This window comes from Heterodontus francisci, chromosome 18 (genome assembly GCF_036365525.1).
Source record: "Heterodontus francisci isolate sHetFra1 chromosome 18, sHetFra1.hap1, whole genome shotgun sequence".
Classification (NCBI taxonomy): Eukaryota; Metazoa; Chordata; class Chondrichthyes; order Heterodontiformes; family Heterodontidae; genus Heterodontus; species Heterodontus francisci.
In genome coordinates this window covers 54,992,848-55,008,917 of record NC_090388.1, presented here as the reverse complement: position 1 = coordinate 55,008,917, position 16,070 = coordinate 54,992,848, and the positions used below count along the sequence as shown (strand labels likewise).

The 16,070-nt window shown below is 42.5% G+C and overlaps 1 protein-coding gene across 3 annotated transcripts in view; it reads left to right on the top strand.

The window, feature by feature from the left end:
* Nucleotides 1-16,070, top strand: part of wnt5b (wingless-type MMTV integration site family, member 5b) — a 161,089-nt gene that overhangs the window by 131,748 nt on the left and 13,271 nt on the right. For all 3 annotated transcript variants that reach the window (XM_068050775.1, XM_068050776.1, XM_068050777.1), the window contains exon 4: nucleotides 2,871-3,163. In XM_068050775.1, coding sequence (XP_067906876.1) covers nucleotides 2,871-3,163 — 293 coding nt within the window. The remainder of the gene's footprint in view (nucleotides 1-2,870; nucleotides 3,164-16,070) is intronic.

The following is a 16,070-nucleotide window of genomic DNA, read 5'->3' as shown; positions in this document are numbered from 1 at the left end:
TATAATGTGCTTTTTCAGATGTTCGCCTTGTCAGGAAAACTCATCCATTAAAAAGTGACGTGTGACGGTGCATTATCCATGTCCGTTTGACATTCTTCTCGCTCCTTTTACTGAATCTTTTGGCCATAGATGGAGGAAAGCCAAATCTGTGCACCTGTACTTTGTTCACTACTCTGTGGGCTTGAGGCTGGTAAATAACGTCCGTCATTTTTGAGAAGTTTGTTTAACTACCTCAGTAATTTACACGAATAGAACTAGAAAGTACCATTGAAAACACCTTCCAAAAATAGTATCTGGATTTAGTTTCTATTATACAGATGAACGACAATGACGGAAACTTCAATACACCCGACGTTTCACCAAATAAAATTGACATTTCTAAAAAAAAATATAACGCGTGACGCAAGCGCGCGTTTACATAAAATTTTCTCTTTTACAATTCAGTTACTTAAAATATTGGGATTACGGCTTAATATGATGTTTAAATGACATTGAAGGATCGCAATTTTATTCGCAGTTTGAGTTTCAATTGTCGCAATGAAGTAGAAGTGAGTAAAATGTGCCTTTAAGCAACTTAAGCTCGAACTCCGTCCGTTTTGCCCAAGTATCGATTTACAGGTTTTGCCAGGGAACAGTGGCGATCGCTGCTGTTTTTATTTCTGATCTCTGGGGGTTACTCTGGTCCATCCTGGTTCATATCAGTTTATAGTTTGAAACAAAGAGACTTCTTACAACTCAATGACGGGGAATTCTGAACTAACTCACTCTGATCGGATTAGCAGCCCAGCTCCTTAAATGTCAGCATTGAATGACCGTCTCATCGAACTGTTGCATTATTGTTTATGGAGCGAACACTCTTGAGTTTAATAACAGCCTGTCTTCCCTCCCTTCTCGTTCCTGGGGTTTGTGAATTAAATGATCAGAAAATCTGACTGCACATTACATAATTTCAGTTCCAGTTTCAATCGGAATGTTTTGCGAACTTGAGGATTGCGGTTAAGTTTAAACATTTTTAAATATACAAAAGTTGCGTATCAGATCAAACGATAACTCAATCTTCCTCTCACCCCACCCTTAAAATATAAGAATAAAAATCCCCCGATCCATTTTGTCAGTATTGTGGCTGTTCTATTTGATGGAGCTATGTAATACCGATTGTTCAAGCATTTTAACCACTATGCGAAATATTTCCCCGTTTAATATTTCCTCCTTACTAACAGCAGTTTAGCATCGTATTTGATTCAGTAATCATTAAAGGACTATATTTTGATTTATTTAAAATCTTCAGTAATGGACACTTCCCCATTTTGTGAATGTCATTAACCAAGTGACTGCCCATTAAACCTTATTGTTAATCGATTACTTTTGTTTGACGTTTTTAGAACTGACCCTCAAAAGCATTAAATTTCCTAAATACTCATAATCCCCAATCTCTATTATTATTCCCTTATATCATCTCTTCTTTATTATTGTTTATCTTTTTAGTACTATAATTAATTCTGTTTTAGGGAATTGATCATTTATCAGAATTCTCTACTTGAATCAACCAGACTTAACAATAAAATGAAAACTTGCATCTATATAGCAGGAGTCCCAAAGTGCTTCACAGCCAATACATTTCTGAAATGTAGCCACTATTGGATGCAAACATGGCAGCAAGACCCCATTGACAGTTATCCTGGAGGCAATGATCGAAGGATAATAGTTGGCTAGGCCACAAGGAAAACATCCTGCTCGTCTTCAAATAAGGCATATGAGATCTTTTATGTGCACCTGAACAGACTCAACTGTGAGAAATACCAGTGCAGCCAGGGTTAGCAATATGGGTAGCAAGAGCTATAGATCCAGCTTGAGGGCAAGGGGTATCTGTTATAACTTTGAAAACAACTAAGAAAGTAAAAGAAGGTCTTGGAGAAAGAAAAAAATAATCAAGTGCTTATATCTTAAACAAATATAGCATGTGAGATGCCAAAATATATGTTTTCTAATGCCAAGAGTGGAGATTTACTTAAAATGCAAGCAACTTTTTTGCATCTCATGCAAATATTATATAATGGTATACAATTATTATGTCTGTGAGGCCTGGTCTCTTTCGGTATCAGTATTTTTACCTTGTTTATTGACTCGGTGAATTTGCCATATTACAGACAACTGCTGTCATATTTAGGCTATAGTGGAACCATGAAAAACATCAGAAATGACACTCTGGACTATCCATGAGCAACTACTAGTATGTGTAAATTCTGATATCTGTGCATTTACTGAAAACCTGAAAGGAATGTAAATGGCTCCTTCAATGATATTGAATTATGATTGATCCTTTGTGCTGAATTAGCTGGGTCTGAGCCAGGACAGTAATGAGATACTGCAATTGACTTCTGTATACCTAGAAGAGAACATATTTGAATCTCAGTCCTGATCATTATCCAGTTACTCCTTCTGGAAAGTTTGCATTTGTACAAGTCAGATATGATCATCAACGCCCTTTTGATATTCAGGGCCCCATTTTAACTCATTCAAAACCCATCCACTTACAGAGTTAAAATCAGGTCCCCAGTGTCTAGAATCACACGTAAATAAAAATGCACTTCTGTAAGATATTGGACAACTGCTGACGTCCATGGGACTGTATACCAACATAGCTAATTGATTTTAAGAGAGAAGCAGGAAAAATATTAACAACATGACTCAAACGAAACATATAACATGTACAGAGATAAGACAAATATTAATGTATAACTGCCACACCATTTTATCTTCTGTTTGAAACCAGGGAATCTGATATGGGAATGTAGTTACTGTACATAATTATATCTATAAATACTACTACTATGCCTATATTGACCATACCTTGTTTTGTCCTATTTCAGGGAGCCGGGAGACTGCCTTCACATATTCTATCTCAGCAGCTGGCGTTGTGAATGCAATAAGTCGTGCATGCCGTGAAGGGGAACTGTCAACCTGTGGGTGCAGTCGTGCTGCCAGACCCAAAGACCTTCCCCGGGACTGGCTGTGGGGAGGCTGTGGGGACAACGCAGAATATGGCTACAGGTTTGCAAAGGAATTTGTGGATGCTAGGGAGAGAGAGAAAAATTACCCAAAAGGCTCAGAGGATCATGCTAGGACACTGATGAACCTACAGAACAATGAGGCTGGCAGGAGGGTAAGAAATGGATGGAGATGAGCGCTGTTTTATTATTTACACTTCATTTGTAAGCAAGAAATCATTTTCCAACTCCATTAGGTTCCACAAACTTTTATCTGTCTCTCTATTTACCTGCCATTTTGTCTGTTTTGCTATTTCCTTATTTGTTTGGACTCACTTCTATCTTTGACTTACCCACCTTTTTCCCTTTAACTATCTATGCATCTATCGATCTCTACACTTTTAATTTTCTGGTATTGCATTTTTGCTTATTGTGATGTGGGATTGTGGATAGTTTTGTTTCTTTCTACTTTGACACATTGCCCGTCTAAATTTTAGTATTTTCTCTATCTGAAGATGCACATTTGCCATAGAATTTAATTTTTCTATGATTTTTATCTGTTTACTAAGTTGTTAAAGCAGATTAAAGTTTCACCAGGGTGTGAACTGCAACCTACCTATTAGCAAATGCAATGTTTGATTTTCCTATTTGTGCATAACATGTATATGTTATCAACTTTTCATTCTATCCACTATTCTCTCTGAAGGAGATTTTATATTTTATACTGAAACCTGTTTATCATATGCTGCTTATGATTATTTATTAGTGTCCAGTCTATCCAGAAGTAAATATGTTGGATGTGGCATTGGGTTTGCATTTTATATTCCAAAACCTGATACACTGAAATTAAAAAAAATCAGAACTTAATTCACACTGGGATTATATACATTAGGGCATTTATTAGGCGATGATTGAATCAGTGTGTTTGTTGATGTAACAGTGGGTGGGAGCGTGCAGGTAGAGATGCACCTTCTCTGAGGTTGTTGCTGAACTTAGTCACAATTATTGTGATGATTGGACTAGGTGATGATATGCTCCCATCTTTCCTCTCAGATCAATCTATTCCTCCCTATGTGGGATGCACATGTACTTCTGCAGGAAAAGGAGTTCTTACAACTTAGTAGTTTTTCGACCTAGGGTGGATGTCAAACATTACTTGTAATGAGTGCCATATGCCCTACAAATGCTTGTTTCTTGCTAAGTGAAAGTTGTGCCAATTGTGAAGACAGAGGCTTGTTATGGTCTTTGTGGCATCTTGTACTGATGTCCACAATGGCTGCATTTAGGGCCAGGACCGAAGAAGTGTAGAGAATACTGGCTATTGCCTGTCCTGCACTTGTCACTCGGGTAGGATTCTAATCTATGGAATATGTTGGGTGAGGTATATTTGGGGTACAGTTTAAACTGATATCCCTGAATTTTTACTGCATGTGGAACCCATCTGGTTCACTAATGTCTTTTAGGGAACGAAATCTGCCATCCTTACCTGGTCTGGCCTGTATGTGATTCCAGACCCACAGCAATGTGGTTGACTCTTAAATGCTCTCTGAAGTGGCCTAGCAAGCCACTCGGTTCAAGGGCAATTAGGGATGGGCAATAAATGCTGGCCTAGCCAGCGATGCTCACATCCCATGAACGAATAAAAAAAAAGCTGTTGGAATAGATTTTTGGTTTTACTACCTGGACATTGAACACCACCTGGCTACAGTGCAGAAAGAAAATCTTGGCAGGGAAGATCGTACACCTCTAACAGAAGCTGTCTGAATTTCCTACTACTGGGATTAATTTTCTGCCTTCTGTGAAAGCATGGGATCCTCCCTTCTGGATTTTCCTTCCAGTGTTCTCCCAAGGTGGTGTTTCATGCTCAGTTGGTCAAAAATGAAAATTTATCCTGTTGTGTCTGCACTTCCCTTCATACTTCCTTTATTATTTAGTGACTTAATTCTCATTAGCTGGCTTACTTTTGGCTTTCTGTGGAGTATACTGATTTGAGTTGAGTGTGATGCAGAAGGCCGAGATACATTTATGGGCATCTTACGGGTAAAGAGGTGTAGTTCTGCTGTTAATATCTCACTGGGTCCTAAAGGAAATATTTGATGTGGATTCACTGGGGCAGGTCTGGTTGGATAAGGTGAAATTTATCTTTTTGGTACTGGGAGGACAGAGTGTTATCCTTGCAAAATAATTAAGGAATCATAGAATGGTTAAAGTACAGATGGAGGCCATTTGGACCATTGTGTTCATGCTGGCTCTCTGCAACAGCAGCACAGCTAGTCCTACTCTCCTACTCTTTTCCTGTAGCCCTGCAAATTTTCTCTCTTCAGGTACTGATTCAATTTCCTTTTAAAAGCGACAATTGAATCTTACCTCCACCACACACTCAGGCAGTGCATTTCAGATCCTAACCACTCACTGTGTAAAAAATATTTTCCTCATGTCACCATTGTTTCTTTTGCCTTACATCGGTCTGAGCTGGTTCTCGACCCTCATCTGGTAATGTTCTTCTCACGTTAGGTTGCAGATCTTCTTATGAAGAGTGCATTTCAGAGTTCAAAGATTGAGCAGAAAAGACCAAGTGGGATTTTAGGCAAAAAACTGGGACATCGATGCAAACTCGTAAAAGATGAATTTATGACTAATGTGCTATTTCTGTCTTTGCTAAGAAATAACTTGTATATATTTTATATTTATATATAACTTTGTGTTTGTTGCATGCAAAATGTTATGGCACCTGCACAGATTAACAGTTCCTTTCCAATGCATTTATTCTCCCCCCTTATGCCAAATAATAAGGCCTAAGTAGAGATAACAAATTTTAAAGAGACTTGAGAACTTTCCATGCTACAATGAGGAAGATGGAATGGTAAGAAACTGATCAGAAGAGTCCGACTCCTTTAATAAAACATCTGTGACAACTTAAAATGGAGCCTATTTTTCTGGACAGGCAGGTCCTAAACATAAGCACAGATCTTCTTGTTTTAGTGGTTTACTTGATGATGTTGAAAATATCAATCATAATTTCACTTAGTGCCATGAAAGGTTAGCCTTTATTTAAAAAAAAAATCCTGTTGCCTGGTTCTAGCCAGCCGGCTTCACAAGTCCTTCTCAGCAATGAACAACTGTTTGTGCTTTCCTTCCGGATCATGGAAGGCTATGCATACACAGAGCTGGCTTCACTGCAAGCCAGAAAACAGAGACTGTATTGTTGTTTTCTTCCTGACTGTCTCGCCATCCTGGTGAAGACATGGATGGTATTGTTTTTGCATTTGGAGGAAAAGAATTACACAAATGGAAGAGACATGGAGCTTGGAAATAGCAGATAGGTGGGAAATAATAGATTTTGTAAAAAGGATTATATTTGAAACCAATATTGATGGTGACTGCATAGGATCATAGGATTTTTATTTGATGATTTGGGTTAGACTCTACTTTGTCTGTTTATAATTATGCCCAGTGGTTTACCAGATTTATGTGGATTGTACTCTGTGATTATACCCAATTGTGTGTGAAACCCACTAAGCAGTGGCCTCAGTATACACTATCTAAGCATCTGAAGTACAGATTAGATTAGATTAGAGATACAGCACTGAAACAGGCCCTTCGGCCCACCGAGTCTGTGCCGACCATCAACCACCCATTTATACTAATCCTACACTAATCCCATATTCCTACCAAACATCGCCACCTGTCCCTATATTTCCCTACCACCTACCTATACTAGTGACAATTTATAATGGCCAATTTACCTATCAACCTGCAAGTCTTTTGGCTTGTGGGAGGAAACCGGAGCACCCGGAGAAAACCCACGCAGACACAGGGAGAACTTGCAAACTCCACACAGGCAGTACCCACAATCGAACCCGGGTCCCTGGAGCTGTGAGGCTGCAGTGCTAACCACTGCGCCACTGTGCCGCCCTTTTGCAAATATCCAGCTGAGAGGAAACATACACAGAATACATTAGAAACTGTGAAATTTAGTTAATTCTTAATCTTAAGAATAAAAAAATGGTCTAGATAAAGCTCAAAAACAAAATAGTTTTCCATTATCAATGCTAGGAATGTTTAATATGTATCTGGAAGTAAAATGCACTCTTTAATCTCAAAGTAAAACCCCCAGCATAAAGACACACACTTTCTGAAATAATAGCAAAACCATAACAAAGATGAAACAGTGAAATGTCTCCCCACAATTTATTGTTATGGATCTCTGGATCAATGGATCTCTGCTTTTATCATGCAGAAGCAACACAAATTATTTTTTTCAAGTGAGTCTACAGCAATTTCAATTATAATTCTATCAGATAGGAGAAAATTATCAGTGCCATGTTTATAGTAGTAAATAAGGGGAAATAATCTTATTCTTTCAGATGTTTTGTGCAGATTGAACATCAAAAGACAATAACATGGCTACAGAAATTTCTTAAAAGTTCCCTATATCAGCATCCGATTGCATTTTAAAAGATTCCAGAGTTTTGCCTCGATTACTTGGTTTAAAAATGTATTCCATACATTGAAAGAATTTCCCGACATTAGTTCTAAATTTAGCTTTAATAGCTTAACCCTCTGTCACCTTGTCCTACTCTCACTTTTCAACATAAAGTAATGTTACAGACTTACCTTTGCTTCATGTGCATGAGATTCTCTCTCAGACACATATTTTCCAGCCTGATAAGTTCCAATCTCTCCTCATAACTCAGACCCCTGACATCAGGGATCAGTCTTTTGGCTCTTCTCTGCAAAGCTTCCATTGTTAGAATGTCACCCTTATATGTTCACAACCAGAAGTAGTACTGAAGGTATGTTCTGACCAGAGCATTAGGCAATTTGGTCATGACTTCCTCTGACTTATATTCTACTGTTTTAGCTATTGCATCAAAGCCATTGAATTTATTTAAGTTATCTCTGGGGAGGGCATGTTTGTTAATGTCCTCCTTTGTGAATACTTGCAGAAAGTAATCATTCAGAACATGTTTATCCTCAGTTGCAAGTCCATTAGCATCACTTGAGGTTTTAACCTCTCCTCTGATTGTCCTACTACTGCTATTATACTAAAATAGTTTTTTTTTCCTGCTGTGTTGAGCCCCTTGCTCCATACTGTTTTCACAGTTCCTCTTTGCCCTTCTGATCACCATTTTTATTCAAGTGAACCCTCCCCTTTATTCCTGTAGGATTTGGAGGTTGTTTTTCTTCTTTATGTCACTTAATTTTTTTCTTAATCTACTGAGGGCATGTTTGCTTATCTGAGTCTGTTAGTTTTAGTAATGTATTTATCTTGTATGCTCAACATTATTCCTTTTAAGGGTTCCACCTGCCCTTTCCTAAAGTGTTGCTGTGCAACCCACCCCAATCCATTAGCTTTTTTGAATTCTTGAGATTTGGATGACTCTGGCAAGGCTATATTTATTTCCCATCTCTAGTTGCCCGGAAGGCAGTAATAGGAGATTTTAACTCCCCCAGTATTAACTGGGATAGTTTTATTGTGAGAGCAATAGAGGGAACAGAATTCTTAAGGTGCATTCAGGAGAACATTTTTGGCCAGTATGTAGCAAGTCCAACAAGAGAGAGTGCAATTCTAGACTTGGTTTTAGGTAATGAAGCTGGGTAGGTGGAAGGAGTGGCAGTTGGAGAGCATTTGATGGTAGTGATCATAATTCAGTTAGTTTTAACTAACAATTATGGAAAAGGACAGCAATAGAACAGGAGTTAAAGTTCTAAATTGGGGTAAGGCCAATATTACTAAGCTGAGAAGTGATTTAGCAAAAGTGAACTGGAGACAGCTAGTTCAAGGTAAATCAGTGTCAGAGCAATGGGAGCCATTCAAAGGAGAGATTCAAGGGGTTCAGAGTAAACATGTTCCCACAAAGAGAAAAGGGTGGGATGGCTAAATCTAGAGCCTCCTGGATGTCAAAGAGCACACAGTGTAAGATAAGGCAGGAAAGGAAAGCTTAGACACCGAGAACTCAATACTATAGAAAGCCAAGAGGAATATAGAAAGTGGAGGGGTGAAATCAAAGAAAATTAGAAAAGCAAAGAGAGGACATGAAAGAATATTGGCAAGTAAAATCGAGGAGAACCCAAAGATGTTTTATCAATACCTTAAGAGTAAGAGGATAACTAAGGAAAGAACAGGGCCCATAAAAGACCAAAAAGGTAACCTATGTGTGGAGGCGCAAGATGTGGGTATGGTTCTTAATGAATACTTTTGGTCTGTCCTCACAAAAGAGGGGGATGATGCAGACATTGTAGTTAAGGAGGAGGAGTGTGAAGTATTGAATGTGATAAACATAGGGAGAGAGGAGGTTTTAGGGGGGGTTAGCATCCTTGAAAGTGGATAAATCACCAGAGCTGGATGAAATGTATCCCAGGCCTGTTAAAAGATGCCAGGGAGGAAGTTGCGGAAGGTTTGACCATCATTTTCCAATCCTAACTGGATACAGGTGTGGTGCCGGAGGACTGGAGGTCTGCTAATGTTTTGTTTAAAAAGGAAGCGAGGAATAGACCGAATAATTCCAGGCCAGTCAGTCTAACTTTGGTAGTGGGCCAATTATTGGAATCAATTCTGAGAGACAGGATAAACTGTCACTTAGAAGGGCACGGATTAATCAAGGATAGTCATCATGGATTTGTTAAGGAAAGGTCATGTCTGATTAACGTTTTGAGGAAATAACAAGGAGGATTGATGAGGGTAGTGCAGTTGATGTGGTCTTCATGGATTTTAGCAAAGCTTTTGACAAACATGACATTCTGGTTAAAATAATAAAATCCCATGGGATCTAGGGGAACGTAGCAAACTGGATACAAAATTAGCTCAGTGGCAGGAAACAAAGGGTAATTGTTGACAGGTGTTTTTGTGGCTGGAGGGCTGTTTCCAGTGGGGTTCCTCTGGACTCAGTACTCGGTCCCCTGCATTTTGTGGTGTAAATGAATTGGACATGAATGTAGGGGGAATGATCAAGAAGTTTGCAGACAACACTGGTCGCGTGGTTGATAGTGTGGAGGATAGCTGTAGACTGCAGGAAGATATCAATGAACTGGTCAGGTGGGCAGAAAATTGACAAATGGTATTTAACCCAGAGAAGTGTGAGGTGATGCATTTGGGGAGGTCAAACAAGGCAAAGGAATACACAATAAATGGGAGGCTACTGAGAGGTGTAGAGGAAGTGAGGGACCTTGGAGTGTATGTCCACAGATCCCTTAAGGTAGCAGGACAGGTTGATAAGGTGGTGAAGAAGGCGTATGGAATCCTTTCCTTTATTAGCCGAGGCATAGAGTAGAAAATTAGGGAGGTTATACTGGAATTATATAAAACATTAGCTAGGCGACAACTTGAGTACTTCATTACAGAAAGGATGTAATTGCACTAGAGAGGGTACAGAGGAGGATGGTATGAGGATGTTGCCAGGACTGGAAGATTGCAGCTACGAGGAAAGATTGGATGGGCTGGGGTTGTTCTTGGAACAGAGGAGGCTGAGCAGAGATTTGAATGAGGTGTACAAAATTGTGAGGGGCCTGGATAGAGTGGATAGGAAGGGCCTATTTACCTTAGCAGTGGGGCCAGTGACTAGGAGGCATAGACTTAACGTGATTGGTGCAGGGATTAGAGGGGAGATGAGGAAACATTTTTTCATCTAGATGGTGGTGGACCATGGACCAAATGCTGGAAGTGGGATTAGGCTGGGTGGCTCTTTTTTTTCCAGTCAGCGCAGACACGATGGGCTAAGTGGCCTCTTTCTGTGCCATAAACGTTCTATGATTCTATGTGCTGTGGGACCGGAGTCACATGTAGGCTGGACTGGATAGGAATTGCAGGTTTGCTTCCCTAAAGGACGTTATTGAATCAGTTGGATTTTTATGACAATTCAGCAGCTTTCAGGGATATATTCTAATGCCAGTCCACAAATTTCCAAATTTATTGAATTCAGTTTCACAACTTGCCATGGTGGGATCTGGAGCCACAATTTCAGGGTCGTCAGATTACTGTACCCAGTCATTCCCTCATTTCTTTGAATTTAGCCCTTTTGAAGTTATATGCCGGACTCCTGCTCTTAGGTATTTCTGGCTCCTAGATCATGCTGAACTTGATCATTTTGTGGTTATTACCCCCCCAGGGGTGTCATAACTTTTATTTCCGTTATTTATTCTGGGTCATTAACTAAATATTGGTTGATTAAATTCTCCCATTAAAATAATGTTCCTGTTCTCCCATATCCTCTTCATAGAGCAAGTTGAACTCCTTCTTGAGTTCTATGGCATATTCTAAGTATAAGCTTGGATTTTACTTGGTATTTGAGATGTCTAACCAGAGGAATTCATTTGATACCTTGCCCCTCCCACAGGAATTTAATTTACCACCCAGGTGTGCCTGACATCGAGCTATGCCATCACATTTTCTGCCCACTCTTTTTAGTGAACAACCTATACCCTTGTGTTGAATTAATTTCCATCTTCTAGATTTATTCATGGGAATTTTCCAAGGCCTGTGAAGGTGGATTTGGAGGCAGGGGGTGTGGGAAAATTGCAAAAAATGCCATCAAACCGGTATCCCAATGTGTTCCCGCCTCTTCTTGCTTTTTCCAGCGGCAGGTTGAGTGCACTTGTGGCCACCCGTCCCGCAGCAGCAGGAAGCCAATTGAACCTGTTAAGGAGCCAATTAAGAGGGATGTTCCCAGTAAAATCCCTCTTTCCCAAAATGGGAGCAGTCTCATGCTGTGTCCCCAACTGGGAAGTAATGAGGTGAAAGCACAGTGGGAGGGACTGCCTCAGGGAAACTGACAAGCTGTGAAGGCTTTGATCAGTTGTACCGAGCAGCTACAGAAATGGAGAGGCTGCCTTGCACAGCACTGATTCTGCCAGAGAGTGTTATCACTGTTTGGCAGGTGAATGGCAACTGTCAGGAAGGTACTTCACCTGAGAAGCACTTCACCCATCCAAAGCCGCATTTACCTGTTGCCAGCCTTCAGAGTGGTGTGGAAGCTGCAGACACAGTTACATTGCCTCCCTCTCCTGAGGGTTTGGGGCATAGGCTTCCCACTGCAACATGCTGCAGCTCCACCAACTGCCTTCTGTTGCAGCCACATGCCCCTCCAGAGGGATGGGAAAATGGATACCAATATGCAGGTGGAAGGAGGCCAGTCTGCCAGAATAGAGTCCGAAGGCAATGGAGCAGCTATCCTGACATGTGCCAGCAGCTGAGCCTCAGGAGGCTCAGGGCCTGATGGCAAGTCACTGCTGAGTTCTGCATCCTCATGGTGGGGACACAGTGGCATAGTGGTAATGTTACTGAGCTAGTAATCTGGAGACCTAGGCTAATGCCCTGGGGAAACAGGTTCAAATCCCACCACGGCAGTTGGTGGAATTTAATTTCAGTTAGTTAATAAAAATATGGAATTGAAAACTAATCTCGGTTTCATGGCATCATTACTATCATTGATTGTTGTAAAAACCCATCTAGTTCACTAATGCCCTTTAGGGAAGGAAATCTGCTGTCCTTACCTGATCTGGCCTACATGTGAATTCAGACCCACAGCAATGAGTCAACTGACTCTTAACTACTTTCTGAAATGGCCTAGCACTCAGTTATCAAAGGCCATTAGGGATGGGCAACAAATGCTGGCCTTGGCAGCGATGCCCACATCCCATGAAAGAATTAAAAACAAAGACTGCCTTCACAATGCAGCAGGCAGCTATGCATTGTCAGTGACCAACTAGGTGTCTGTTGCTGGAAGCCCACACTGCCTGCCTCCCATAACCTCATGTTCCTGACTCTCACCAACTTGTGTGATCTCTTCCACAAGGAGAGGAAGCAGGGAGGTGACTGTGTTAGGAATGTCTTGTGCTCAGAAGAGTGAAGGATAACATTTATGTACGCTGCCTGAGGCATGGATGCGAGGAGGCAATAGGCTGAGGGTAAGCGTGAGTGTTGGCTTCTCTAATGGGAATGTGAAGTGCCTGCAAAGAGAGGAATGAGTGGAGCTGCAGGGTGTGTAGCCCTCCTGAGGTGTGCTGGGCAAGTCAGAGAATGGGGCTTGGCACCCAACAGTGTTATTGCCACTCACCTGTCATGCCCTCCTGAGATCCTGGACCCTCATGGTCATGGTCTCCAGGTTAGAGGGACCACACTGCTGCTGCTCCCTTCCTCAGCCATTTCCATCCATGCCTGCTTGTTGAAAAAGCTGTCCTCAGCCTCCTGCCCTTAGGAGAGCTCACATCACCGCACTTCCTCAGCTGGACCCCCAGATAAGAGTGGAGACCCAGGGGCCAGCCTTCCCAGATCTCCTCACCATTCCTGTGATTGCTGGAACCTAAAAAATCCACATCCTGGTGAGCTGCTCTGAAGCATGCCATGGACTTTTTAATTAGACATCCTTCCTTTGACAAAATGGCCACGTCATCCTGCCCACCCTCCCTAATTGGTGGGGGTGCCCGGAGGCAGGGTCTTAATTAGTTTGCTCTGGGAAAGAGCAACTGGGTGGCCAGCTACTTCAGCGATTGGGTTCATGACCCGAAAATGGTCCTGATGTTTGAGAGAAAGCTAAGGTGGGAAAATTCAACCCAATGGGCGGGACTTTGACTTAAATGCAAGGGTGGGAACAGGGGTGGGTGGTCGCTTAAACCCACCCCCCGGGTCGGCGTGCCAGTTTCCAATGCAAAATATCAAATTTTAAAAGTCACTGCCGAGAACCAGCGGGACCAACCTGCCCGAGATGGCTAAACGGCCAGTTAAGCCACTTAACGAGCTTGTTTTCAGCTTGTTATGGGCTAGTTTTTAAATTTTCTTTTGGAGGCACGCGATACATGCAGGGTCCGAACCACATCAGAGAGGAGAAGGTGCAAACAAAGTGGGAGGTTACTCAGAATGGTGGGACAGCAGCAAGAGACCCCATCAAAGAGGGTAGGCTCAGAAAAGGCTCTCATTAACAGGCAACCAGTTGTACAGAGTCAGGAGATTTATCTTTCCTACCTCCTCACTCTTGACAAGAGCATTTTGCGGGGCATGTCTTTGGGGCTGGTGGGTGGATAGGTGCCTCTGCTTAGGGGCCTCACGGGTTCATGAGGGGGATGGGGTTCAGGAAGACATGTTCTAGTAGAAATGAAGGAAGGACATTACAGTAAATGGGATTAAGCTACTCCGCGATAGGATCAATTAGCGATGAGGAACAGCATCTGCAGGAAGAGAGGCCGACCCCTGGGAAAAAGGGGCACAGGGGTCAGGAACAAGGGACAGGAAGGCAGGAGAAGCTACCTGGACATGTCGGAGTGCAAGTGCTGCAGAAGGCTGCGCCTTTTCAGGCAGATGGTTGCTGACTTGTGTGCCTTACTTGAGGGTCGTCCAAGGGTTCACAGGAACCATCGCCATGGCCTTCCTGTGGCTGTAAATGTCACAGTGGCCTTGCATTTTTTTGCAACCGATTCCTTCCAAGCAGCGGCAGCAGACATTGGTAGCATCTCACAGGCAGCAGCACATCATTGGATCACAGAGTTAAAGGATGTTCTGTTTGAGAGGGCAGGGGATTACATTGAATTCAAGGTTGATAGTGGCACTCAAGCTCAGAGGGTAATGGGATCTTCCTCCATTGCCTGATTCCCTCAGGTGCAGGGAGTCATCAATTGCACCCATGTGGCCATCAAAGCACCGACTGATCAGTCAGGCAGATTCCCTAAACAAGAAGGCATACGGCATGCTTGCGTTCATCAGTCGGGGCATAGAGTATAAAAATTGGCAAGTCATGCTGCAGCTGTACAGAACTTTAGTTAGGCCACACTTAGAATATTGCGTGCAATTCTGGTCGCCACACTACCAGAAGGACGTGGAGGCTTTGGAGACGGTACAGAAGAGGTTTACCAGGATGTTGCCTGGTCCGGCGGGCATTAGCTATGAGGAGAGGTTGGATAAACTTGGATTGTTTTCACTGGAACGACGGAGGTGGAGGGGCAACCTGATAGAGGTTTACAAAGTTATGAGCGGCATGGACAGAGTGGATAGTCAGAAGCTTTTTCCCAGGGTGGAAGAGTCAGTTACTAGGGGACATAGGTTTAAGGTGAGAGGGGCAAAGTTTAGAGGGGATGTGCGAGACAAGTTCTTTACACAGAGGTGAGTGCCTGGAACTTGCTGCCGGGGGAGGTGGTGGAAGCAGGTATGATAGCGACGTTTAAGAGGCATCTTGACAAATACATGAATAGGATGGGAATAGAGGGATACGGTCCCCGGAAGTGCAGAAGGTTTTAGTTTAGGCAGGCATCAAGATCGGCGCAGGCTTGGAGGACCGAATGGCCTGTTCCTATGCTGTACTGTTCTTTGTTCTTTGTTGTATTCAGCTGGTATGTGACCACAGCAAGAGCTTCATGCAGGTGTGTAGACGCTGTCATGGAATCCGCTATGACACCTTCATCCTTTGGCAATCGCAGGTGCCACAGCTCTTTATGGAGCCATTGGAAATCCGTGAATGGCAGTTCGTGGATAAGGCTTATCCTGTCAGGAGATGGCCAATGACTCTGACTCTGGTACGTTACCCTACCTCAGAGACTGAGAAACACTACAACTGATGTCACCTGAGCACAAGGGTCACCATTGAGCAGGCTATCGGCCTCCTAAAGATGAGGTTCAGGTGCCTTGACCAGTCGAGTGACACACTCATTGTGATGGTCATTTCATAACATGGCCCTCCAGAGAGGCGTGGACCTTGAAGACGGAGAAGCTCTGGAACGACACAGATCCTCGGAGGAGGAACAGGATGAGGAAGAGGAGGAAGAAGCCAAGGAGGAGACTGAAGGAGAATTGGAGCACGGTCCCCATGCTTTGCAGGGATATTGTTGTGGTAGGCTCATGAGGTGGAGCGCTTATCAGGATGGCAGAGATGCAAGGGCCATTCTAATCCAGATACGTTTCACCTGAGCAATACCCAATCTATGGAAATTTGGAAAGGAGATTCTCCTTTGTATGAGTGAGAACAAGCATCCATTAAGAGCAGAAGTCGGCAACCTTCCGATGGTACAAACACTGCAAGGCTCCAGATTCTCTACCTGATCCATTCTTTCCCAACCCATTCCTTTGCTTTGCTAACCCTTATTTCCCCTTCCCCTGCC